Source organism: Malurus melanocephalus, unplaced genomic scaffold, assembly GCF_030028575.1.
Source record: "Malurus melanocephalus ecotype Western Australia unplaced genomic scaffold, MMel_1.1 scaffold_5, whole genome shotgun sequence".
Lineage (NCBI taxonomy): Eukaryota > Metazoa > Chordata > Aves > Passeriformes > Maluridae > Malurus > Malurus melanocephalus.
Window position 1 is genome coordinate 330,869 of NW_026623237.1, and position 27,744 is coordinate 358,612.

Sequence of the window (27,744 nt, forward strand, 5' to 3'; positions counted from 1 at the left end):
CCTATATGGAAAATAATGTATTTTGACTAAATTTGGCAGAAGACACCTTCTTGTTGTGAGACTTGGCATTATCTTAGCACAAGGGAGTCATTAATTTTTYGCATGCTTCTAGTCAAAATTAATTGCTTTTTAAATAAGCCAAAATTTATTTCTCAGATGAAAATGGTTATAAARCATGTGGTTATCTAAAGGTCACAACTTTGTGAACATTAAATGCAATTTTATCTTCARTAACATTCATTTATGTAAGAAAGCTATCTCTATTTCTTACTTTCATTAAATAGATTAAATCCCAAGGAGAGTGATAYAGTGTGGGCTTTCCAAAGAAAAATATAGAAATGAGGTCATGTCCTCTTTTTAATTACAATTATTATTCATTTCTGCAGCAYGGGAAAAAGTTACAATACTAATCAACTGAAATCCATACTTAGAATAATCAAAGGTACTGGGAAAAGTCTTTGATTATTGTTTTTCAAAGGAAACTAACTACATTATCAAAGCAGTAGAGTCAGTAAATTATTACGTAGAGCACTGAGGAGGCAAAGGGAAGTAGCTTTTAAGACACTTTTTTTGACTCTCACTTTCTATTTGCWTTTAAAACTTCAYCAAATACCCAGTGATGTTTAGCTGTAATGAAACCAACACTGTACAATATCACTGGAATGTAGGCACTTGCTGAGTTAATCCTGTACCCATAGTAGCTGTATGCTGTTTCCTCCACKGGGCTGCCTTTAAGCCCTTTGAAAGACAAGGAAGAAAACACTTTAGGTGGAGACAACGCCAGTGTCCCATTCTTGAAGTATTTTATTACTTCRTGTCTGATTTGTATCCTGAGACTTTCCCTGCTGTGTGTCAGCTGTTTGTCCCATGGATACCAAGACACCAGGGCAAGAGGGTACAGGCCTGAGGCTTGATGCTGAGGGTGGTGTATAGGCAGCAGGGAAACARGAAACCTGTGTGCCTGGACTGGAGCTGCATTTATGGCTTGGGGGTAGCACTGTGCAAAAGCAGCCATTCAGCTTCATGAGCCAGCTGCTAAGCTGTGACCTGACAGGATTGCACCTCATGAAGTGCAGGAGAACCCRCCCATCAGCGCAGCAGCACTCCGGTGTGGTCCCTGCCCCACATCCCCCTGCTCACGGCTGTTCTGTCAGCATCTCCACCAGCACGTCCTGCCCSTGTGACACATCAGCCATGCCCGGGCTCGCCCGCTCTCAGGGGGACATCTGAGTCAGGTCACTTCCGTCTCAGGGATCTCTGTGTAGTGGTTTAAACATGTCCAAAGAAGATTATTTTTAATTTGTGTTAATAGGTGTTTTTTGTGTCTGTCTTGTAAATGCACAGCTGCTTGGATTTCYCTTTAACTGCATTACTGTTATGATGTGCTTTTGTGAGAGATGCAGATGAGTCATTTTTGCTAGGAATATATCACATACAAACTCATATTTCAACACCCTCTAGAAATATGAGAGGTTTGATGACATGATGAAAGGAAAATAACAATCCTAAAGCATAAAAAACTTCATTTTCATACGTGCATACAGTTATGCTTCCAGTTATGTCAGTATCAAAGTGTCATTATTAAAAGTTTCATCAATTGTGACATTATCTAATGATTCAGTTGTCTTTTTATTTCAGATGTTGATGAATGCCTTCAAGACAGCAAYATTTGCCTAAGAGGAAGCTGCATAAACACTGAAGGGTCTTACAAATGCACTTGTCCAGATGGTTTCCAGCAGATAGCGAATAGGGGATGTCAAGGTATGGAAAAGGTGTAAAAATTACCTGGATCRTTATATAAATGTGCAAGGTTGCAAGTGTAATTTGTGATAGTCACAGATTGTGATAAGGAACAGAAACTYATTTATCATTTGTAGTATTGTCCTACTCTTCTTATTTTCTATTCTCATTCATTCCATTCTCTCTGTGAATACATGCTGAGAAATTATTTCAAGAGGCTGAAGTCTCAACCTCCATAAGTTGAAAGAGAATCTGTGTTAGAACTAACAGAGATATAGAGCTGCTTTTTCCCCAAATCCTGGAAACATTTATTTTGACAGAACATTCTGTGTGTTGTGAATCAAAGATGTAACAACAAAAACAGCATTGTTAGCATCAAGTGGCATTAGAAATCACCTCTAAAAGACTTGCAGTGCTTTGTGGAGGATGGGTGGGGAGGAAGAGAATGTGTTATCTGAGACTGAGTCAGCATTGCCAAACCCAGAAAAACACTTCTCAGGCTTTAGTTCTGAACGATCCCAGCTTCATGTTGGCACAGAACCCAGGCATGCCTCATCACTCCCTTTTGCCCTCCATTTTTATGAAACAGAAACCATTATTAGAGCTGGAAAGTGATAATGTGTTCATGTTCTAAATGGCTGAAGGACCATAACACTGGACTTTGCTTTGGCTGCTCTCTTATGCGCATTTTAGACTTGAGCTGAGAAACTGTATTCCGGCTGATCTACACTGAAGATCTTTTACAACAAATAGTAAATTCTATGGGACTGGTTTCTAATTAAAAAAATGTTCCATTCAGTATACAGAAGTGCTGTTAGGTGTTAGACCTTTCTTTAGCAGATAAGAGAATTGATCACAAGCTAAAATCAATGCCAGCTTTGATACCCCTCTGCTCTCTTCACTTTGCCATCTAAAGCAGTGAATATATGCCTCATATTTTAAATGGAGAARTACAACAAAGTTGGCTTATGAGCCAACTAAGGGGCAGACAGTACAGACAGAGAGCTATTGAATTAAACTGGCAAATTTATCACAGAGTGCAGTGTCTGCAGATTGAATCTGGACTAGACTAGAAGTTAGGAATATGCATTTTGGTGAGGAGCAAAGTTGGAAAGAGTCCAAAACCTGAGAAACTGCAGTTTGCTCTTTCAGATGCAATAAAGTCTATTTCCCTAACACTGGTAATTTTGTTTTCTAATTCTACCTTGTGTAATCAGCTGGTTTGGTTTCCAGTATTTTTCTGGCAGTTTTGAGACAACTAAGTCTTGACTACAGTGMAAGAAGGTACAATACTGTCCTTGTCATTGCTCATCTCCCACCATTCCCAACTTTCAGAGGGCTTCAGGAAGTAGTTGATGGTTTTCATTTGCTATGAATTCAAAGAATTTTTTGTRCATGTGGGTGTTGTGTTAAGCACATTGCAATGACATTTTCTTAGGCACCTCATGCAGATACAACTTCCCCGAGTTTTCTGCCTCTTTTCTCTCCTGCTGTGGCCATGGTTTCTGCACACTGGTTGAAAGGTTTACACACAGGCTAGAATCAGTTTGTATATGTAGAAAATTCTGTAATGGATGGCATGGTTTTGAGATGCTCATATTGAAATCATAATTTCTCTAGTATATCAGGATTACTGTCTACTTGGATACATTCTTGATGGCTGTAAGCAACAAAAGATACAGTTAGGACTGAGGAATTCTAGTGTTACATCAATCAAAAAGAAATACTTGTTTTTCAGATTCGCAAGTTAGAAAAATGCTTTCTAAGTTTAAAAAAGAACCCAACAAAACAAACAATGATGACCAGCTCTTATACAGCAACCTTTTGGGATCATTCCCATTCCCCATCAGGAAGAAAGAGCATTTGTCTTTAAATTATGTAAATTCCCCATACCTTCTGGGAAAGCTGCAGCTCCAAATCTGCTAGYAACATATGGAGCCAGATGCACAAGCTGAGCAGTGTACAGCAATCAAAAAGCAGTGAGATGGAGCTTCTGAGAATTCCTCTAAGACAGAAGAAATGTTGGCTAGGWTGGAGCTTAAGCTGATATCCTGCTCTCTGCTCATCCTGATCACAGAGTGATGTAGTGAGAGTACARTGCAGCACAACATAATGATATCTATGCAGAGTTAAAAAATCATCCYACTAGATTTGATTACTCTGGAAAATGAGCCCAGCTCATTTCACACAGCTATTTGCATAGCCAGTGGGAATGAATTGCCCTTAGGCTTAACATTAAGGCTATGATGATTTTCAAAGTTCTTAATGTTTCTGTGCTTTCAGATATCAATGAATGTGAGAGATCTGACCTCTGTTCACCACACGGAGAGTGTCTAAACACGGATGGTTCCTACCAGTGCATATGTGAGCGGGGCTTTTCTGTGTCTGCAGATGGCCGAACGTGCGAAGGTGAGACAMGTTACAATAATCCATTCCCATGGACTTACTGTTATTAGGTGGGTGAGAAAAGTAGTCAGTCAGTCACTACTAACTCCAAAATTTGCCACTTAAGGGCACTTGGTTCTTTTTCTCATAAATACATGATGTGCAAAGTGTATTTGGARCTCAGGCTTCTTCTGAGTTTCTGTGGGTAAAACTTTTCTGCCATGAGTATTTAGGATTATTTAACTTGAAGCTTAAGCTTATTATCAGCAAGCCTGAGCTGCCTGAATGTTCTCATCACTGTGTGGAAGATAACAGTACCTTGTCCAAACATTTTCATAAAATATACAAATTAAGCAACATAACAGTAAGTCCAGCGAGAAGTTGTAGTGAAATGCAGTAGTTCTATTAGAACTTCAGGGATTTTGAAATGGCAGAAWTTGAATAAATAGCAGTAATTAGTTCTTTATAGCAGTATCAACTAGGAGCCTGGAATTTAGGCCAACTAGGTTTTTTRTCATGCTATATCATGAGAGTGTATCCTGTTCCTAACAATGTACACATGTTTGCYAGTGAGGCTGCTCTCCTGCACTGAATTTAAAACAGGACACTTGTGCTCAATGATACCAAGAAGGTACAGGGCTTTGTGTTGTCAGTGATGCTGATAGGAAAAAAAAAACACTTTCCTAACTGGATTAACCATGGCTGTTCTTATGGATGAGAGGAGGGTTCAAGACAAGAAGGCTTGTGGGAAAAGTTCAGAAGGGGAAAAAATTATTTGGTATTATTTCAGCAGGAATATATGTGAGGAGAAGTACTGAGCAGATGATAGCTTTGTGTTAAAACCTATAGACAGTGGATCTCAAGCACCCAAGAAGTAAGCAGTCATTCTCTCTCCCAAATTATAAACCAGTAAATCCATATGAGATTGATTTTCACAGGACAACTCTTTTCATAGTTCACTTAGGGACAGTGAAAATGTTTGTCCTTTGGTGGATGAGGTGTAATGAAACTTTTCTCTGACTGTTGCATTTAGTCTCCCTGCTTATACCAGAGGACAACCAGCATAATAGCTTTAGTACTCAGGCTAGCATATAACCTGCCATGTATTTAGTAACAGGAGCTCCCATGGAAGGAAATACACTGCTGGCTGGAGCACTGTTAGCCTGATGTAAGGGAATAAGTGCTGTATTTGTAGATATAGCATAATATCAGACATACCATTTGTGTGTTGATTATTAATGATAACTATTAAATCATCTGGAGTATTTTTAGTGGGTTTTTTTTTTTCTCTCTAAAAATTTACTTTATTTTGTAATTATGGTGTAAGTTGAAAGAAACATTCTCTTTATTGCYAAGACAAAAGCCTGGTCAAGTAGGCTAGAGAGAGCAAATCTGAGTGACTCCAGTGATTGATGGAGGAGGTGGTATTTTATGATTTGAAGTAATGAGGATAATTACAAAGCGTGTTCATGGACTCTTTCATCAACATGTATGCATTTCACCCAGTGTTCAGGAAGGATATGGCCACCTGGAAGAATTGATATCTTCAATTTCTTTTTGCAAAAAAAGTGGTAGCAGGTGTTTTACCTCAATGTTGAGCATAGCTTTAAAAAAAAAAAAAAACAAAAAGAGAAGAATGCAGCCTTCTCTTTGTAGAAACCAAATGCTTTCTTTCAAATCAAAGCTAGAAACCTTGTGAAATCAAACTCCCAAAAATAAAAAAGGAGAACTGAATAGGAACACAACTTAAATAAAATCCCAAAGTCTTCGGCATCTAATGTTAGGAGATGTAGCAGAAACAATGAGCTCTTCTGCACCTCTGACATTTAATAAAGTAGCAGTTTCCAGGGAGAGGTTGCTATCATATGTGATGAAGTAATACAAAGTTAATCTCCATTAGAACAAAAAAGCCAAACTTTTGCTAAATAGAAAAAGATGAAGTCACAAGATCTTATTTCCAGGATTGTGACTAGTTTTGGAMCTTTTTAATGAAGACTAAAACAAGTACAAAACCAGCCGAGCATGCTTCACAAGTAATTGGTGCTGTGTATGGAATACAGCTCAGACTTTATATTCAACACTTGGAAAAGTATTTTAATAACTTGGCAAAGCAAGGGTACTTCTAGTCTCTGAAGCAGCAACACTCCTTTTCCACCACAATTAGTTTCTCCATTCTGTCATTTTAATAAAAACAACTACAGAGCTCTGAAAAAAGTAATTTTAAGGGAGCACTGATGGCATCAGTATTAATATTTGTAGTGRTGTCAGCTTCATGCTAAAATGCAAGACAAAACAAAAAGAATGTGTGACATTCCAGGTACTGAGAAAGGATGTGGCTTCCAGCTGCAGCAGCTACTGTTCTTTACACTAAGTGCCTCTGTGAATTTACRTCTAGTTGAGTGAGTGAGAGTAACTGTTTATCCCATCAGAGGAAGAACCTGAAAAAATTTTCCTGGATTCACACACCTCTCTGTACCTGTGGAGCAGATTTTCCATATCTCTGGACTTTTTTCTTTTTTTTCATATGAGTTTGACTTTTTTTTTTTTTAAAGTTTGAAACAACARTGTCCTGAAACATTTAGAAACCTCATGTGGTTGAGTTCTGGTATGGAGCTTTTGTGGCCATTGGCCAAAGTAAACTGAACAGCCCTGGAGGCTCTGTCTTCTTCCAAGGTGTAGACAAACTTTTGTTGCATGAGTGACATTCCACTGCAGCCTGGCCTCAGGCTCAGCAATTTGACTGCACCGGGCTCTCTGAGCTGGAAGCCCTTGGACTGCTCCTTAGTTCCTTGTTGAGCTTTCTGGGGTTCTGGTGTAAAGATGATGTTTTACCCAGTTGGCTGCTTATCAACTGTGTTGGCAAAACCTCAAGTTAGAGATTCTGTGATGCTTGAGTCAATACCCTGCCTCAAGCAGCACTTCTGTCTCCATGTCCCATCCCAGATGTCCCTCAGTGGCCTCTCACTGCTGCAACAGGCAGTCCAAAAAAACTTACACATCCCACCACAGCTCTCTGACCCCTGCTTCCTCCGTTTTAGTTAGCATGTTATGGGTAGCTCTGGAAGTTTCAGAATCAGAGCTCTGCTTCCCTAATCACTATACAGACCTGTCCTAGGAACCAGTTCCTTTTCAAGASATTTTGCCATGTAAGTAGATTTCAGTGAGATTTAAGTATCATAAAGTATGTTAAGCTTGAGGCTCAGGTTGCCTTCATCTTGTTCAGATTGTCAAAGAACAGGAACACATGTTGAACTSCACAGGAATGTGTTTGAGTGCACACATTTTGCCTTTTGATTAAAGCAGGCAGCACTGATTCTTGGATTCTAAACTAAGTTGTAATTAGAGAGAACTGCTTTAGTCACTCTATAGACATAGGATATATTAGTTTCATATTTAGTTTTTCCCCTGACTTCGTTTCCATGTAGCAAGAGAATTGCCAATTACAAGCCTCACTCTTTATGGGGTGATTAAAGAAACAAGTGTCCTTTCCGGCTGTAAAAAAGAGTCCTTTGAGTGAACTGTCTAGACAAGGAAAAATATTYGGTGCTTGGACCTTTTCTGTAATATCCCATGTACTGAAAGATGTTCAGAGTGTACTTTTTAGAAACAAAACTGTCTTCTGTGGCTGTATTATATACTGAATTAGGATATTTGCTGCAATGACAAGTTTTGTTCCTGCAGCTTTTTAGTCAATGACCTTGTTTTACCTAAGAAGAACCAGCTGCATGAGCCATTCCACTGTTTCCTTTAATATTAGGGTTTAAGTAAGAGAAGTTCTGTAATTTGGGTAATTCTAAAATCTCCAGTTATAGTTTCTTCTGCATAGGTTTTTAACAGAATAACTTTGCCCAGTGGCTCAGGAAGTTTTTCTTATTTAGCTATACTTGTTCACTGAAAACACAATTAATATGTTAATGTCTGTTGTTGAAAATTCCTGGCTGTCAATTCAGCATTGTTTATTCATTTTGATTTTTTTTTCTTAACAGAGTTTCTTTATTAAGAGACAGAGTATTYATATTTTTTTTACTAGCTATGTGAAACTCTGATCATATGATTAATATCAGATGTTATGCAGGGACAGTGCACAGCAGCAAGAAGGAGGGACCAGGAAAACACAACTGTAAAGAATTTTTATTGTCTTCCTCCCAGTAACTCCATATTCTTCTTTGTATACTTCTGTCACTGTGGGGACCTGAAAATGAAAAGGTGTAAAAGGTAGTTCTTGGCCTTTCACCTCTGACTGTCTTTAATACAGATAAGTTGCTTATTCACATTGCTGAATTAATTCTACTAGGAAGGGTTTGTGGTAGCTTTCAATAAGTTCAATATGGAAAAACCATCCAAATTTTCATATTCAATTCCTTGAGAATAAGCCTACTGGCTATTGTACTCTTTGCCAAATACAGTGGCCCTTTCTAACACAAATTCCTTGAATATTTTTCCTTTGTTTAATAAATCAAGACGTAAAGACCATTAAAATCTTTACTAAAAAACTTACAAAGCAAATAAATTTTTTGTCCAGTTCCATCTGCAAATACTTTTTTTATAATCATCAATTATACTCCTATGTGTCTCCTAGATTTTTGTGGATGTAGTATATGCAGCTTTTGCATGCATTTCATATGTAGGCTGAAGTTTGTTAACCAGTGCATCAGTTCAGCAGGAGAAGTGAATTTTCCATCATTTAGACATCCCAAAGTGAAGTTATATGCCTTTGTGAGAAGAATGTTAAAATTTCATAATTTATTCCATTGATACAGAAATTGCTTAAGACAGGTTTTTGAACCTTTTTAAGAGGTTTTGGATAGATTCCTCGGGCCTTAAAAGTCTACATCTGATTCCAAACCTGTTCAGACTCCATGACAGCACGCAGGAAAATTGGTTTTCAAGATCTCAAAAATGCATCTCCCAGAGGCAAAGCTTGGGTGAATTTGAGCACTTGGGGAGCAAGAGGGCAGCACAGGAGGTAAAAGGTGTGGWCATGCTGCTCAGATTTTGAGAGCCTTGGGGGCTGTGACCACATGGTTCAAAAACCAAGAGTTCCCTTTCAGCTGAGCATAAAACACAATTTAAAAGTAGAAAAGTCCTTGCTTGGTGAGCGCTGTCAGGATAAGAATGCAGTGCATATTTGCTGAYTTCTCTAGGTTTTTGTTTGACACAGCGTAAAGAGCTGCAGGAGYAGGTAGGGCTATGTTTGAGCCCTAGTGTGTGCTTACAGAAAGACACCAAACGGCAGTGCTGCTCACCAGTTTGGAGAAGCCTTCTCCCTGTGGCACTGAAGGATTCAGTCCCAGCAGTTCTTTCATTCAGGGAGTGCCAAAGGCCTTCACTGGAAGTAGAATGATGGCAGGCTCCAYCACATGAAGGATGACCAAAATGTGCAAAATTAATGATAGTAACAAGTACTCGGATAAATCAAGAGCAAATCACTTTATTCCCCATTTAAAATGTAATTACCCCTTGAGGAAATGTGCAGAAGGAAAGCMGACAGCAGCCTTACTTATCATCATGTTTTTTAGGAAAGAAATACAGTGATCATTTCTCTGCTTCCAACTGCAGAGGAATTAGAAGGCAGGAGGTACTAATCCCAGTATCCTGGCAAGTTCACAGTTTCAGCTAATGTTCTYCCTCTTGAAAAGCACTCCATGGCATCTTTAATAACCACATATGGCCAGGGCTTTGGGTTTAGGTCTTTGAGTGGAGATAAAAATAAGGCATTCCTAGCACTTGTAATACACTTACAAAAATAGAACACAATCTGCCACRAGCAGCTCTGCTCCATTATAATTTGATGGGCAGCTGGGTCAAAGAACAGAGTTACTCATGCAAATGACTTACTTGTAAGGCCAACAGACCAAAACTGGAACTACAAATGAAAAGGTCAGTACAGAAAACATTCCGGCTTTGGAATTATTTTGTGTGCCTGTTAAGTTGATTTGTATGTGTAGATTTACAGAATTAAAGACAGAAGGCTCAGTCCACAGATATTTACCACTTACACCATGAAATTGTGATCTGAGCTGAGAGCCAGAATGAGATCTGTGCAGCACATCTGCACAGGGGATGTCGCCATTCCCATGAATTCTTTTTGTGGGCACAGTGGGTTCAGTTTCACTCGTGTTGTTGACTGTATAATACCACACTGGTAGAATCTATAAATCAGAGAGATTATTTAAACWATGCCTTACTCTGTGGTATGTAGCATCATGCCATGGTTGGCAGGCTTGGTGAAACAGATGGGGGGAGGCAACTGACTATTTTCTGACATATTTACTGCAAAGCTAACACTGAAAATATTTCTTTAATTGTTCGTGTGCTTAAGTTAATTTTTGTGCCTTATCCTTGTGCTCCTTCCTAATGTGTTCTGCACTCTTCATGAATATCTGCCTTTGGCTGTCACACTGTCTGTCTGATGTTCAAATCCKCCCTTGCAGATGTAGATGAATGTACAAACAGCACGGTGTGTGGCAGCCACGGGTTCTGTGAAAATATGGATGGCTCCTACCGCTGCCTCTGTTACCAAGGGTATCAGGACACGCAGGATGGGCACGGGTGTACAGGTGAGTTCATTGCTGCAAAGCTCAAGTGAGCTGCAAAGTTCAAGTGAGCAAAACCAATGTGCCAACAAAATGCATTTCACAAGAGCATTTTTGTTTTCTGTCACTTCATGTTTAGAGTTATACCACTTACTGGTGTAATAGGGCTGAGATCTTCTTTACTCACTCAACTTTGTGCCAGATGGAAACTTTACTATGTACCTATTTAATTAAAACCTGATTTTAGGGCAAATGGAAGTCAACAGCAAGTAAGCGGAGCCACTCATTTTATTTCTTTTTAAAAACCCAAGAAACCTCCCTTGTCAGGACTGTTCACAAATATAAATCATAATAGATTGAATTGAATACTTTAGCCTGTTTAMGTGCTACATCTGTTTAGTCTCTTAGCTGAGTAACCAGGACCCTGCACTACCCCCTGCAGGAAATAACATCTGGCATGTGGTACAGCCAGGCTGAATTAGATGGCACCTCCGTAGGCATATTGTGTTTGAACAGATTTTAACATTACCTTCCAGCTCCGGGAAAGACACCTATCACCAGGAAATGATGTGAGATTTTTGTAGATGTGTAAATACTGCACATTTCCTTTGTGACTAATAGGTTTCCAGATCTGTTGTTAATAGCGATGGCTGGACCTGAGAACCATCTGAGGCAGCACAAGTTTGTAACATAAAATTATTTCCAGATCAAGGAAAGGTATTCATTAAACAATTTCTTCAAGCCAGGCTCAGGATGAAAACACATTTACCAGGAACAGAGGTCTAAATGGAATACCAAACAGAGGAGGAATTAGGAGTTTTACAGAGTGTTTGTATGCATTCTGTAATATATTAAACAGTTTTGTTACAAAATTCTCTATGCCATTTGGCACTTACTTTATAGCATACCAAGGTATATTTTGGCATACAGTAACTTTTCATGGATGAAAACAAATGAAGCAAAGAAAGTAAAAAAAAAATAAAAAAGAAAGGAAAAGATGGTATGGAAACTAAATTTAGTTTTGAATTCCCAGTAAAGTAATTCTGAACCATAAAATAATTCTTTTTTTTCCTTATATAATAATATATAGTATAAAGTACTCTTTTAAATTTTGAAGCAAGTTACTAACCAAAACAATTYTAGGAAAAAGTAAGTCTCTAGTTCCTGACTAGGCAATGTTCCCCTATGATAGGAACACAGTAAAAAGATAAAGAAAAATCTAAATACATTTAAGTGTTGAGMAAACTGTAAGTTACAATCCATATTTATATAAAAATATGCAAAAATCAACATTTATTCAGATAACTAGATTTTGACAGGCAAGAGGTAAAAAGGATGAAATATTGCTTCACAGGTTACATGTTAGACCGCACTCAATTATAAGAATTCCTGAATTGTGATACAGAAATTACCATTTTTGATACTAATCATCATCATTTCTGTCTGCTAATGAGATGCTCCCATTAGTAGACAAAGTGTATTTTCAAATGTCAACTTTAGCAATTAAAAAAGAAAGTAAAGTGAAGAGGTCCTGGTATTATTTGGTAATCCTTGTGTAAACAACAGTCAAGAAAACATTTCAGGGTAGGATAGTTAGCAGGTGTATGAATCCAAGTTAAAAATATGAGATTTTTTCAAAGAGAGGAATTTTGCAGTGTTCAGCAAGGGTCCCTGGGTGACCTGGCCATAACTTYTGTGGGTCCCAGAGCAGCCTGTGAGTCCATGCATGTAACAGGCATATGGTGGCGGTGGGGCTGGGGAATTCACTGTTTAGTAGYTGTTTACAAGGAAAATGGGATTTTGGGGAGGAAAATGAAATCTTTTTTTTGTAGCACAGTCTGAATCACACCAAAGCCTGTTCATTTTGTTCCTTGAGTTTAGTGAAAATTTGAAAATAAAGTTAAGAAAACAAGTGAAATTACTCTGAATCTTAAATCCCAAGAAGAGAATACCCAGAAAAGCAAGTATTTAATGAGAAACACAAACCCCCGCTGTTTTCTGGTCTAGAAGCAGCACCTAATCAGTACTAATAGTTTATAAACTATACTGTGACATTCAGGGGCCTTTATTTCAAAGGACTACTACTTGTTTATGAATCCACTTAGGTATTAGTGAGTTTTTAATCCTTCCCCAGAGATCACATCTGTAATCTGGCAGACTATATTGGCACACATACAGCAGATAAAAGAACAGTCAGTAATGGGTCTCAATTGATTTATGTTTTGGATTTTTTCCCCAGATGTGAATGAATGTGAAATGTTGAGTGGAGTATGTGGTGAAGCCCTCTGTGAAAATGTTGATGGTTCTTTCCTGTGTCTGTGCTCTGATGAAAACCAGGAATATGATCCAATGACCGGACAGTGTCGCTTCCGTGCCTCACCAGGTAAAACGCCAGCAGATTTTTGCATGCTTGGCATGATTTCAACTGCACATGTAACCATTGGAAAGGCAAAGTTGGTTAAAGTATTGGTGTTGTTTTAACTACAACAGCAAAATTTAAAACTTTGTCATTGTCTCGAAAGTGTGTGCATGAGAGGAGGTTTTTCTAGAATGAACTATGCTATAGTGAATCATTAGCAGTGAAAATATAGCAGAAACACCTTCTAAATCTTACACATCAACAGCCTTGGCAGTAATGTTGAGAGTAAATAAGAGTAAACAGTCTCTTGTTTGCTGTATTGTAACAATGAAATGTGATATGGAATCAAGTCTATGACCTGAGTGATTTTGAGTTTTTTGTTCAGACTTTTACAAACACCCATTAGTATGCTTGGACACTGTTTAAGGGAACATATTATTAAAACCAGAAGTTGTATTTAGTTGTTATGGTTTTACTTCAGATGGCAACCAAGCCCCACATATCTCTCACTCACTCACTCCCCCACCAGCAGGACTGGGGAGAGAAGTGAAGGAGTAAAAAAAGATAGAAAAAAGCTAGAAAGATCGTGGGTTGAGATAAAGACAGTTTAATAGGGAAAGCAAAACAAGAAATTAATTCATTGCTTCCCAAGGGCAGGCAGGTGCTCAGCCACCTCCAAGAGAGCAAGGCCCCATCACACATAACAGTGACTTGGGAAGACAAAAGGCATCATTCCAAACATCTCCCCTCTTCYTCCTTGTTCTCCTCAGTTTATATACTGAGCACGATGCCGTGTAGTCTGGAATATCCCTTTGGTGGGTTTGGGTCACCTGTCCTGGCTGTGTCCCCTCCCAACCTCCCATGTACCCCCAACTTCCTCACCAGTGTAGCAGAGCAAAAAACAGGACAGGCCTTGGCTCTATGTAAGCTCTGCTCAGCGATAACAAAAGCTTCACTATATTATCAAYTCTGTGCTCAGCACAAATCCAAAATGCAGCCCCATAGCAGCCACTGTGAAGAACTCTGTACCAGTCAAAATCAGCACAACAGTGATATCTTGTTAGCATTATCTAGAACTAATGTAAGTCCTAAGAAAGGTAGTTGGGAAAGCAAAAACTCAAACCACTAAGTTGTTGTCAAACTACTWTTGTTGTCAGTCACTCTTGAAGCTTCCTTGCCTGGTTTACTCCTGGTTTTCCTACTAGTCCATTGTACTGCATTTGTGAGCTCTTCTTATAAGGTGTTTTGGGTGTTGAAAATACTACTTGAAATACACTAATTAAAAATTAGTTTAGAACTCTTAAAGCTGCCTCCACATTTCTACACTGATCCAGTCTGAAAAAAGGAACAAGCCCACAACAGGGAGGAACAGAATACGAGAAATAAAGGGATTTACTTACATAGCGTTTTTTCCCCTCCAGAAGGCAAATCGTGATTGTTTTGGTTTTTTATCCTTGTTTTTTTTTTCCTTACACTGCAGGCTGATCTAGCTTCTGGAAAGCCTTAGAGGAACTGATTTTAGTGCCAGGATGCTGATTTTACAGCTTCCAGGCTGTGTCTGTTTTCTGCTATCACTCGTGGTCTTTCAGACTTGTAAAGAGAGTTGAAATAYCCATGACCTAATTGTCACAAGTATTTAGATCACTCAATGTAGCACTCAGCAGCACTCAAGAAGTTGCCTGTGAAGTGTCATTAACAGCTGATTAACAAACATTTTGGGCCTGTGAGGAGGTAGTACTCAGGAGAGTTCAGCTAGCTGATGAAACAAAACCAGAACTAAAAAATTAGCAGAGGACCTGAGCCATGTAAGAAGAACTCATGTACAAGGAACATTTGAGGACATACCCTAATGTTACTGTGGAGAGGAAGGGGATGAAAAACACAGCGTGACCGATAGTACTGTCAACAGATGGATACTCTGCTCTCGCTACTAACTCCATTATGCTGTCAGCAGTGAGCATAGCTTTGCTCAGTCTGGAAAGAAACAATTCTTCCTTCCCCTCCAGGCTTCRTCAGACCCTACCAAAACACATGCTTTGCCTTTGTCTCTGATAAGGCCTTCATCTTAAAGATGGAGCAGTGCTTTAGACCGTATAGTCTGGAACTAGAATGAGGCAAAATGGCAGTATTTAGAACGGAGATCTTACTATTCTCTTCCAAAGTARAAGGAGAAAAAACTGTTATTAGTTCTTCTTAAAAACTGTTCTTGCTCCGAAGAATGCTGAAATAGCCACACATCCTCTCTGGCTTTGACAAGCCACATATTCAACTCAGGAGTGGTGCTTCAAGAGCTCCCATGGTGCATATGGATATCATCTGTCAACATTAGTTTGCACCATGCCTATTTTCAGAAAGGAGGAACTTAATCTGCATTATCCTGTTGCAGATATCTAGTTCAGCATGGTTTACCCAGCTCTTGCTTATTTCTCRTTCTGTATTTTTGTGCATAAAGAAGTGTTTGTCCACCTTGTGTGAAGTGCAAATAGGTGAAGTTTGTTCAAATGTTACTTTATTTTGGGACCTTTCTTCCATGTGGTTAAAGGCTGTGAGATTTGTGGAGTGCTGTATGTTCACACTTTTCTTCACTTCCCCTTACGGCTCTTGAAACTTCCTTTTATTTAGATTCCACTTGCTGGAAATTTGTCTATTGTTAGCTGTGTCTTGAAACAATCCTCCCAGTGATGAAACACTGTGTCCTGAAACAATCCTCCCAGTGTACATCTCAGGAATTCAAGCCCATATGGTCACTTTCCAGTCAAAAAAAGAAAAAAAAGGTGCAAAAAATGATGCAACATTCATTGTCAGGTTCCCCTCCTCTCTGCCCTGCCATTCATAAAACGTAAAAAATGTTTCAGAATGAAGAAAAAATAAAGGAGGAAAGATCTTTATTCTGTAGGAGATGAAAATCTGCTGTTCTATACATCTTTGTACCTAAGAGAGAAAWAATGCATGCTTTGGGTTGAAGTCTTGTCATTTATTCTTTTAACAAACTTTATGAAACTRTTWGGGATTAATTTCTAGCAAATGCCAAGCTCAATGCAGTTCGAGTAMYAATCCATATAATTGTGGTTTTAAYTATTGCATGTTGTAGTTTGCATTTAAACTACTTATGTAGACTAATRTRTTACTAACKTGTCTCATGACATTGAATACAGAAGCTATAAAGGATAATGTATATTTGAGGATTATAATAGGTATGATTTGGCATGCCAAAACTTGAGGAATTGAGTGCTAGTGAAATCCTTCCACCTTCTCCATAAGGTGTTGGCTACTACAAACCACACTTTAAATGTTTCAGTAGCAGTGCTTGCAGAGATACAGCATCACTGGCATAAGGGAAACCTGGGGGATGAGTCCTGTCCTGACCATCCACGTTGGATGGTCACAGGCTCTTCAGGCAAGGCAGGTGAGGCAGGGAGGTGGAGTATGGAGTGGAGGGCCTGGAATGTGTGGAGCTTACGTTTGGCAGTGGTATGGTTGAGAGTCTCTGGGTAAGGATTRAGGGACAAACAAAYAACATGGATGTCATCRTGGGAGTCTWCTATAGACCACCTAKCCAGGACAATGACAYGGATTAATTGTTCTTTGAGGAACTAACGGAAACCTCCAAATCATCTTCCCTTGTCCTTTTGGGARACTTCAGCTTGCCAGATGTTAATTGGGARCRACAAACAGCYGKCACAAACAGATCCAGAAGAYTGGTAAAACACCTGGATGCTGACTTCGTGGTATAGGTKCTAAGGGAGCCAGTCAGGAAAGGTGGCCTTTCTGATCTGTTGCTTATTAACAAAGAGGGTCTCAAAAGTGAAGTAATGATTGATGGCTGTCTTGGATACCGTGACCATGAAGCAATCAAATTTAAATTATAGTGACAGGAGGAGTTCGAAGATATGAGGATTCAGGCTTCAGGCTGCTCAGGGAGCTAGTTAGCAAGGTCCCCTGAGAACACTCTTTAGAAGGTGCTGGGGTCTATTCAGTGCTGGTGACTTTGTAAGCACTGCTGCCTAGGAGCACAGAAGCAGACAATTCCAAAACGTGGAAAGTCAAGCAGGTGAGGCAGAAAACCATCTTGGCTGAGCAGGGATCTTCTTTTGATGCTAAGGCAAAAAAGATGGTATTTGTCCAGTGAAAGGAAGGATAACATGAAGGGAATACAGAGATGCTGTTCACTACTGTCGAGAAAAAATTTGTGTGACTCAAGCTCAACTGGAGTTGGAGCTGGCTTGTACTGTGGGGGAAAATAAAAAAGAGGGGGTTTAAATACATTAATAGTGAAAGGCAGTGCAGAAATAACAGARGTCCATTACAGGATGAGAATGGTCTCTTCACAAACAGGGACAGGTACAAAGYCCATGTGCTGCATTCTTTGCCTCTGTCTCCAACTGCAGTGATGAAATAAGGGGGTCCATTGCCCTGAGCTGGGGGACCATGGCTGTGAGAACAATCAACTCACARTTGACCCATAACTTGTGCGGGATGTGCTGCTCTATCTGGATCCCTGTAAGTCTCTGCAACTTGATGGGATTAATCCAAGAATACTTACAGAGCTGTCTCGTGTCATTGTGAAGCCTCTCYCAATCATTTTTGAACAGTCTTGGGAATCTGGAGAGGTCCCAGCTGACTGAAAGCTGGCTAACATCACAATTTTCAAGAACAAGAAGGATGACCCCAGTAACTACAGGGCTGTTAGTCTCCTGTCAGTGCCTGGTAAAATTCTGGAGAAGATTATTCTGGAAGTTATTGAAAAACACCTGAAGGATAACATAGTCATTGGCCACAGCAAGCAGGGCTTCATGAAGGGAAAGTTCTGCTTGACAAATTTAATTCTTTTCATGGCARGGTGACCCACCTAGTTGATTAAGGGAAGCCAGTTGATGTAATCTATTTTGGATTTCAGTGAAGCTTTCGGTACTGTCTCTCACAGGATCCTTCTGGACAAAATGTCCAGCCCTCAGCTGGATAAACACATCATGGGATGGGCAAGCAGCTGGCTCATGGGTCAGGCACAAAGGGTTTTCATGAATGGGGTGACATTAGACTGGGGACCTGTCACCAGTGGGGTTCCACAGGGCTCCCTCTTAGGCCCTGTGCTCTTCAACGTCTTCATGAATGACTTGGATGCAGGATAGGAAGGGATACAGAGCAGGTTCACAGACAATACAAAACCAGAAGGAGCTGTTGACTCCCTCAAAGGCAGGGAGGCCCTGCAGAAAGACCTCGACAACTTAGAGGGCTGGGCAATCACCAGACTTACGGAGTTCAACAAGGGAAAGTGCCAGATTCTGCACCTGGGATGGGACAACCCTGGATGTACAGGCAGGCTGGGGAATGGGATGCTGGAGAGCAGTGCCACAGAAAGGGACCTGTGGGTCCTGGTGGCAATCCAGACATGAGTCAGCAGTGCCCTGGCAGCCAGGAGAGCCAGCCTTTGTCCTGGGGGGCATCAGGCACAGCATCACCATGGAGATCCCCACTAAGGTACCTGGGACCATTTAGGTACCTACAGCTAATTAGGATGTTGGTTTCTCCTGGCTGCATGAAATATGAACAATTATTTATTGCAACATATTTAACAGTATKTAATAGGATTTGTAAGTCAAAATCATGGTTTTGGTATCCAAAACCTTGAGTCCCTTCTAGGCTAATTAATATTAAAACAAAATCAATCCCCCATGCATCCAACCAACCACCAGCATGAAAAATTTGAGGYTGCCAATTAACAGTTTGTAAATTTGATCCAAAAGTTTCCTTAAGGCTAGAAATTTGGTGCACGGRTACAAATTCTAAATTTCCTAAACCTTAAGGGCTTTCTAATTTTTAAGACTTAAAAGGAAACTCTTCATATTTGTGTTATTTTTTGTGTCAATATACGCATGGTTTTCTAAGGTAAATCATGATCTGAATTTTAGCTGTCTATGGACATAGTTTTAGCTGTAAGTTCTAAATGTGCATCACTTGCACTAATCCCTGAATTGTGCATATGCATGTATATGTACATGCACTGTACACAAACACATTAGTGTTGCAACTTGTCACACACGGAGKCAGTTGAGAAATCGAAACAAGTGCACCCTGACAATAGGCATATACCCATCTATTTTTGCACATACCAATCTATTTTTAATGTATTTCTGAAAATCAGATTCTGAAAGTGTGTGTTACTCAAGCTGTTTGCTCAGTCATCTAGGTCTTTACTGGGTTTTTAGAAGCCATGAATTTATAACGACTAATTCTGGGGGTTTTGCAACCAGTTTAGTTGATTGCACTTGTGAATAAGAGTTGTTGGTACACAGTTGCAGTATTTAGGATCCCATTAGTTCTGCGTTTTGTATTTTTAGATCACAGTTGTTAACAGGACACTATTTAGGTAAATATTTCAGTGTATGCTGAAGTCTAAGCATATGCTAATCCAGATTATCCACTGAATCCCATATTGSTGATGCATGTTTTTGCATATAATGGAGCATATTGTTGGATCAAGGTTATGCTAAGGTATATAAATCTATTTCTGATGAATACTTCAGAGTCCAGCCTAGCAGCAACTATACAGAATTCCTCTCATAGACTGTGAATTTAACAGTCATATCAAAAATGTGGTAAAATTATTTTCCTTTACCAGCATGCCTTAGGTAGAGAGATATTTTATGTTTTCTAACAAAAAAACTGAAACAACAATTATACAAAAAGTAAGTATTTATTTTCTGTCATACTTTATCACTGTACCTAGTGAAATAATTTTCAAAAACAGCCTGTTTACTAAATGATTAATAATCTATGAAAGAGTGAAAGAGAAATTATAATTTTGTAGACATAGACTGGTCTTGGTTTAAAAGTTTGTGTCTCATTTGCTTTCCAAACATTCATGATGCCTTCTTGACTAGCCCTCAGTTACAGCTGTGTAAACAACAACCATTTAAGCTGCYGAACACATAATGGGAGGAGAAACCAGCACATCGTATGTAAAATGTGACATGATGAGACTGTCTCCCCTTCCTCCCAGGACAGCTTCTGGTGTTCTTTCTCTAATAAACAGCATGAAAACTGCCATGCTTTCTCTTCTGATGGAGATTTGGCTTTGATTCAGTTAGACAGAGGGAAAATGGCCAAGGAAAATGTATAAATTGGTGACTGAAGTATTTCTCTCTCACCTTGGAACGACAGTTTTAGTTCAGCTGCATTTCTGTGACATGATAGTCTTAATRTAGTTCCTATTGGATAGCAACTGATACCACAAAACCACCTCAACTGATGAAATTCAACACATTATGGAAAATTGTAATTATCAGATGAGGGTTGACCACAGGCTAAACTAACAAAGCTGAAATAAGCACCCAGCTGGGTGTATCCTTAAATGTACAATTTAGTTACATTGGCAAAACTGCAAAGCCTCGTAGGTGGCAACATTATACTAAACTTGAATGGAGGTGTCTGCCAGCCCCTCAGCCTCCCAAAACTGAAGTCACTTTTCTGAGGAAAATAGAAATCAATCCAGTTGTCTGTGTCTAATTAGAAGTCAAAAGAACTGTTACGCATGTTCATACTATTGAAGTGCAATAATAGGCAATCCATACAGGCATTTTTTAATCTCCTTTCTCTGAATGGGTCTGGTATTTGCATGCCCAGTAAAGTTGCTTTGCTCCATCTGCTTGGGGGAATGTGGGTGGGCAGTGATAAGAGGATTGAAATAGCAGGAGCTGGAGTTCATTTAATTCCTTCAGCATTTGTTGGAYATCACTATCTTCAAGCTCCCACCTCCCTAACACTTTTTAAGTGGGATCTTAGAACCATTGTTTAGGTTGCAAAAGATCATCTAACCCAACCACTAACCCAGCTCTGCCATGTTCACCACTAAACGTGTCTGCAAGTGCCAAATCTCAACATTTTTTTAACATTTCCAAGGACTATGACCTGAGCACTTTTCCTGGGCAGACTRTTCCAATGCTTAACCACCCTTTCTGTGGAGAAATTTCTCCTACTACCCAGTCCAAACCTGTGGAGCAACTTAAGGCCATTTCCTYTCATCCKTTCACTTGAGACATGGCATTAAAGGCCACCCCTCACCTCACTAYGATGTTTCAGGCAGTTGTAGAGAGTGATAAGGCCTCCCCTGAGCCTCTTTTTTTCCAGGTTAAACATCCCCAGCTCCCTCAGCTGCTCCAAACCTGACTGGTGCTCCAGACCTTTCCCCAGCTCCGTTGCCCTCCTCTGGACACGCTCGATCACCTCAATGTCCTTCTTGTAGTGAGGGGCCCAAAACTAAGCACAGGATTTGAGGCTCAGCCTCACCAAGGCCAAGTACAGAGGGACAATTCCTGCCCTGGTCCTGCTGGCCACACTGTGACTGATCTAGGCCAGGATGCCATTGGCCTTCTTGAACCCCTGGGCACATTTTGGATCGTGGTCAGCCAGCTGTTGACCAGCACCTCCAGGTCCTTTTCCGGAGGCAGCTTTTCAGCCTTCTGCCCCCAGCCCATAGCACTGCCTGGAGTTGTTTCCCAAGTGCAGGACCCAGCATTTGGCCTTGTTGAACCTCATACAATTGGCGGCCTCAGCCCATCAACCCCGCCTGTCCAGATCCCTCTGCACTCCAGCAGACCAACACTTGCACCTGACTCTGGACCTGGCCATCTAGCCAATTTTTGACTTGGATTCTTCCTTTTATATATATATATATATCTATATATCTATGCCTTCTTATATTTGCTAATCTCCTGTGAACTAGGACCTCCCTGGTTAGACAGCATTGCAATGAATGATGGAAAGTGCCTTGGTGAACGTTTCTGCCAGCTCTTGTAGCACTTCAGGTGGATCCCATCCAACCCCATAGACTTGTGAGTGTCTACATGGCATAGCAGGTCACTAACCATTTCCTCCTGGATTGTGGGGGGCTTTATTTTGCTCCCCATCTCTGTCTTCCAGTTCAGGTGGCTGGGCACCCTGAGGACAACTGGTCTCACTAATAAGGACTGAGGAAAAAAAGGCATCAAGTACCTCAGTCTTACTCTTTGTCACTATGTTTCTTTCCTGCATCCAGTAAACGATGGARATTCTCCTTAGCCCTCCTTTTGTTGCTGTGTATTTGTAAAAGCATGTTTTGCTGYCTTTTACAGAACTAGCTAGATTCAAYTCTRGCTGGGTATGGTCTCTTCTRATTTTCTCTCTGCATARCCTTYTGACACYCTTGTAGTCCTCCAGAGCTGCTTGCCTCTTGTTTCAAAGGTGATTCACWTTTTTCCCCRARTTCCAGCCAAAGCTCTCTGTTCAGGCAGGCTGGTCATATTCCGTCCTATCTCATCTTTCGGCCTGTTCCTCCACTTTGAAATTTTCTGGAAGTACATCCAGCCCTCCTGGACTCGCTTGCCTTTCAGGACTGCTGCCTTAGGGAGTCTCTCAAGCAGTCTCCAAAAGAGATGAAAATCTGCCATCTAGAAATCCRATGTGGCAGGTCTGCTGGTACCCTTCTTTTGAAGAATTAAAATCACTATAATTTTCTTATTGCCTTGCCTTAGAGAGCCTCTGACCATCACCTCAYCCACCAGTCCTTCTCTGTTCACAAGCAGCAAGTYCAGCAGGTCATCTCCCCTGGTTGGCTCCCTCTCCAGATGTGTCAGGAAGCTCTCTTTCACACACCCCAGGAAYCTCCTAGACTGCTTCCTCTCTGCTGTGYTGTATTTCTAGCAGACATCTGGTATGCTGAAGTCTGCCACAACAGTAAGGGCCAGGGATGCCAGACTTAACCCAGCTGCTTGTGGAGTATTTCATCTGCCTCTCCCTCCTGGCTGGGTGGTCTACAACACTCTCCSRCCAGGATACCTGCCTTGTTGGCCTTTCCCCTGATTCTTACCCATAAATACTCAACCCTCTATCATCAGCAAGCAAACCAACACTTGCTGYAGCAGCATCTTGAAATGCACTCAAAATCTTTTCACCCTATAAAACATAGGTTCCAATCCCTGYCTTGATAGCTGTGTTTCTTGAGAAATGTCTCATGCTTGACTTATTRTGCAAGAGCCTGGATAGAAATTAATGCAATCTCAAAGAATGAAAAATCAGCCAACATGCAATAATTTTTAATAGGTGTTTTGTGAGCTAAACTTTGTTAAAATGCTAAACATAAAGAATTCCCCTAGATAAAAAAGGAAATGAGTTAGTCACCTCGAGATTTATATGTCTYAAGTTCCTGAATAAAGTTTTTGGTTTGATAAATAAATGGAAGCATATGTAATTTTAGAACTTGGTTACTTTACTGATGGCCCGTAAAAAGTTCTTCATATCAATCAAGTGTGAATAACAATTTTATTTAGTAGTTCCCACTTCTGAGCCCTTGATAATTTTTGTGAMGTGAAATGTTAGGTAGACAGAGTTCTGCAAACACAGAGGATTTAAATAGGTATTTCTTTTCAAAATCACTTCTTGGTGTACTTTAGGAGTGCCTTGCTTTAGGAAGATCTTTAACTATTAATAGGGTCTTTTACTGGATCTRTGGGACAGACTATTTTGCCTTCAGTCCATATAAATAATGTGAGAGGACCCACTCGGTGCTTAAGGCAATAAATCTGCCTTCTTGGCTGGTTGCCTATTTCAAAGTAAAACACCGAGTCAGTTAACTTGACATCTGCATTATATTCCTGTCCTTACCACAGAATCAGTAAGCTACTTTTGCAAAAATCATAAAAGGCCTTGTATTGAAGTGTGGAACATACTTCTTTTCCAAGTGAAATTAAAAGTGGCTGTAAATGTTCATTCTTTTGAAAATTGTGTCTTTTCAATTCATGCCTTAGCTCCTTTATCTGAAATAGGTTGTAATGTCTGCTTACCTCTGYGAAGATCTTTTCAATTCATATGTGAAAAGCATCATGTCAATAGTTGGGAATGGTCATTAGATAGTGGAACATGAGAGCAGGTGCTTCATGCATTGCTTGAAAAGGATAGAAGTGCAAATTGRAGGAATCCTTTAATGGTCAAGTTGAAGAACAGGTGTGAAAAAGCCAAAGGAAAGTTATCAACTTCCATCATTTTTTCTAAGGATAAAACTTTAACTCAAAATTGGTACATAACCATTTCTTCCCTGCTCTTCGGCTCTCCTATAAAAGTTACTAATTTCACATGTCATCTTGTGTGGTTTATGTTTTCTTTTCTGCCTCAGAATTGCCAGTAGAGGCTGATCAACAGGAAGATGGAAAGAAGGAGTGCTACTACAATCTGAACGATGCTAATTTCTGTGACAACGTGCTTACATCCAATGTAACCAAACAAGAATGCTGCTGTACCTTGGGTGCTGGTTGGGGTGATAACTGTGAAATCTTCCCATGTCCTGTCATTGGAACTGGTAAGAGGAGGCCTTCTGCCCCTTTGCAAGCTTTTGAAGCATCGTGTTCATGTTGACAGAGTGTGCTTTGCCTTTAGAGAAGACTTGCCCATTAAATCCTATATTCTGTAGTTTTTTAGTCATAACTTATCCATAGGAACCCTCCACAGAGGAAAGGGTGATAAGAATAATTCATACCCAGTGTAAATCCATTGGCTTCCCTGCAGTTGCCCTAGGGATAAAAAGAGCCTGTTGCTGAACAGCRCTAACTCCAACTGATTTTAAACAAATACGGATTCTCACAAAAGCTTTTTCCAGATGCTATGGTAACGTTAGATTTTTTCCACAAGCTGGAAAACAAAGGTAAGTATTACAATGTTTTTGAGACTGCAGCTATTCTTTGTAATTCTGTGTGTTTGTACAGCACTTCRAATTACTGATAAATATTATGGCATGAGTTTTACATTTTGCAATTTACTGAACAATTCAGTTAATAATACTGTCTGCAGACCATCGTTTAACCTCTAAATATTAAATGAGACAAACATAGCCATGTGATATTTGTCACAAATTTTGAAAACARTATTTGCAACATAAACAGTGATGCCTAAAACTCAGAATCCAGCTGGAAAAAAAAATCACATAAGGAAGAACTTGTGTAAACTTTTTGAGGTTAAATGCAAAAGATTACTTTTCACACAAATGCACTGTCATGTTTAATTCCTGTTTTAACTATACCTGAGAATCGGTGAAACTGAAACAAAATGCATAACAGAAAAGGGGCCTCTCTGCTTGGATAGGTTTATTTGATTCTGTATAGTCTCCGAGACACTTGAAATAATTTCTCTCTGTAATGCACACCATGTTCTCCTGTTGCAGTCAATTAGTATTTTTCCTGTACGAGGACTGAAGAATGTGGACAGGGGTTTGTATCTCAGTCGGGGTTTGTTTTAGATTACAGCTTGCAGCGTAGCTCAGAGAGGCCCATGCTAGCTTTAATTAAGATAATTTGGCTACTGGTATTGTTATAACTGCAGAGCACCATGAAACCTAGTAAGGACTACATTCTCCTGCCAAAGAGCAGGAGAAATGAGTTTGCCTGGAGCTCTGTGATGCTCTGGGTACCCTAGCTAGGTTTGTGAAAACTAGCTTTGCAAACCAAGCAGGGGAGAGTCGGGCTGTGGCATTTAACATGCCTCATTTAGCTAAAGGTGTGTGTGATTGCTTGATAGATGCAAATAAGGCYGATATCTCAAAATACCCTGAAATAYGTGTAACACTATGTTTGTGAATACCTTTTTCTTAACAATTTTTTTTYYTTTTYTYTCTTTCCCAGCTGAATTTACTGATTTGTGTCCTGAAGGAAAAGGTTTCATTCCCTCTGGAGAATCATCTTACGGGCTTCTTGCTCARAATTACAAAGGTCAGTACTGACTTGTGTTAAGTTTAATTATTTCAGAAGTTCTGGCAGTTGATTGACTAGAAATGTGTGCCAGGAATGTAAACATAGTAATTCAAATTTTATTAGGTGATAAAAACAGTTTGTAGTACTAAACATTACTGAAAATCATAATTTTACAGATTGTTAAGAATGTCAACTACATCGTCTCTGTAATATTCTGGTTTAATTTCTACTAAGTGTTATATTTTGTGAGACTAGGTGCTGAGACCACAAACCACAAATACTTATTTACGTACAGAATACAATGCCAGCTGAAATCTGTAAATATACGTATAGGGAGTTGGAAGAGAGGAGAAGAGTTCTGTTAAACATTTGGCCTGCAAGGAAGAATGAATATAAAAACTGAAGAGAAGTTCAGCAATGATATTTTCATTACAGAGCTTCGTGGAATAATTTCTGGTGGTAGTCCAATGATAGTAGAGAAATCAGAGTGATAGAAGTTGGTGGATGTGGGTGGGAGGGAGTTGGCATCACCAAAGAAGAAAAGTAGAATCAACAAAATCCTTTTCAGATTTGAGAAGTAGCCATCAATATTAGGAATTTGTAAGACTGTTACAGAGCTCATCTTAAAGTCTCTGAGACTATTTTTGTTCAGGGATTGTTTAAAAGTGTTGTTTATCTTTGCAGAACTAAGATTTCTTAAATCTTTGCATATCTAAGCATGTCTAAATGCATCTCAGATAAAATCTGCATTGTTTTTGTGYTACCTCAGGGCTGATAATATCTCTAGCTGCTATAAATACTGAAATGTAGAAATAGATCATCTGGAAATATCTTCCACAAATCCCTGCCATAATAAGACTTTTTCTGGTTTTAGTAAATTTAAGTTGTAAAACCTTCGGAATGGCACAAAGGACAAACACTTACTAGTTAAATAATTTTTACTAATGTTTTCTTTTCGTAATGTGATCTTTCTCTGTTACACTAACTTAAATGTTACTGTTGCTTTTGTCCACAAGCTTCTGCTTGTAGGAACAATTCCTGTTTTTTTATTTGGATTATCTGTCAGAAGTGAATAGCCTGCTAGCCTTCCTTGGCTTTGCTTCCAGGCTTTCCCATTTTTCTCCAGACACAAGTCTGTGTTCCACAGAAAAAAGGCAGATGTGTACATGGTATTTCTTATTAATCTTTGCATTGTTCTTGCTGCTAAACAGTCAAAATATTTAATGCTTGTGGCTGCTTAGTGGCTGGAGGAGCGGCTTTAAAAATAAATAATTTTCTAGATCTTCCAGTTCTTCTGGAAAAAGGTAGCATTTGAATGATTCACCTTTAAAACTACTGTACAGCTGCAAATGACRGCTTTGGGCTAAAATTTGTCTTGCTCCAGAATAAATGGGTGTAAATATATGGAAGACAGTGGAATGAAACAATTGGTATTGAGAGAAGATTGACCTACTTTAAGTTGTGCTTTTTATTGCCATTTTTACTACCAACCTAGCTTTAACAGACTATTCTAAGTAGGTCTAGCAAATGAAAAGTAGGCTGAAAATGAGAAAAGGAAGTGAGTGGAATTCCAACAGTAACAAATACATAAATACAAGACAGGGAAAAAATGCGCACAACTGTGAAAAGCTATATATGAGCTGGCATATATTTTCCATGGAACCTCCCTGAAAACACTTAGCCTCATTTGAAAGTGTGGTAGATTCTCTTTGTCAGCTGTCACTAGTTCTGTAGTGTTTGCCACCCTATGTTTAGCAACAGTCACCATTGGTCCTATGTGGAGGGAGGCTGCACTGGAGTTGTGCTTTGAAGAACAAAGCCGTGGGTAGGGCAGGTGGGAAGATTTCCTGCCATGCACAGCAGTCAACAAACTCTGTGCAAAGAAAAGAGCATCCATAAGCRTAGCTGCTTAGTTAGTTTGGTAATCAAGATGGTGTACTTAAGGAATACCGTCAGTAAAGCAAATTTTATGGGAAAATACAGGCTGTGTTGTTCATCTGTTTTGCTTGGA

At 39.6% G+C, this 27,744-nt stretch overlaps 1 protein-coding gene across 8 annotated transcripts in view; it reads left to right on the top strand.

Moving 5' to 3' along the window:
* The window catches only part of LTBP1 (latent transforming growth factor beta binding protein 1), a 191,281-nt gene that overhangs the window by 144,074 nt on the left and 19,463 nt on the right, over window positions 1-27,744 (top strand). For all 8 annotated transcript variants that reach the window (XM_057369961.1, XM_057369977.1, XM_057369970.1 and 5 more), the window contains 6 exons: window positions 1,639-1,761; window positions 4,024-4,149; window positions 10,560-10,685; window positions 12,901-13,044; window positions 24,167-24,349; window positions 25,665-25,751. In XM_057369961.1, coding sequence (XP_057225944.1) covers window positions 1,639-1,761; window positions 4,024-4,149; window positions 10,560-10,685; window positions 12,901-13,044; window positions 24,167-24,349; window positions 25,665-25,751 — 789 coding nt within the window. The remainder of the gene's footprint in view (window positions 1-1,638; window positions 1,762-4,023; window positions 4,150-10,559; window positions 10,686-12,900; window positions 13,045-24,166; window positions 24,350-25,664; window positions 25,752-27,744) is intronic.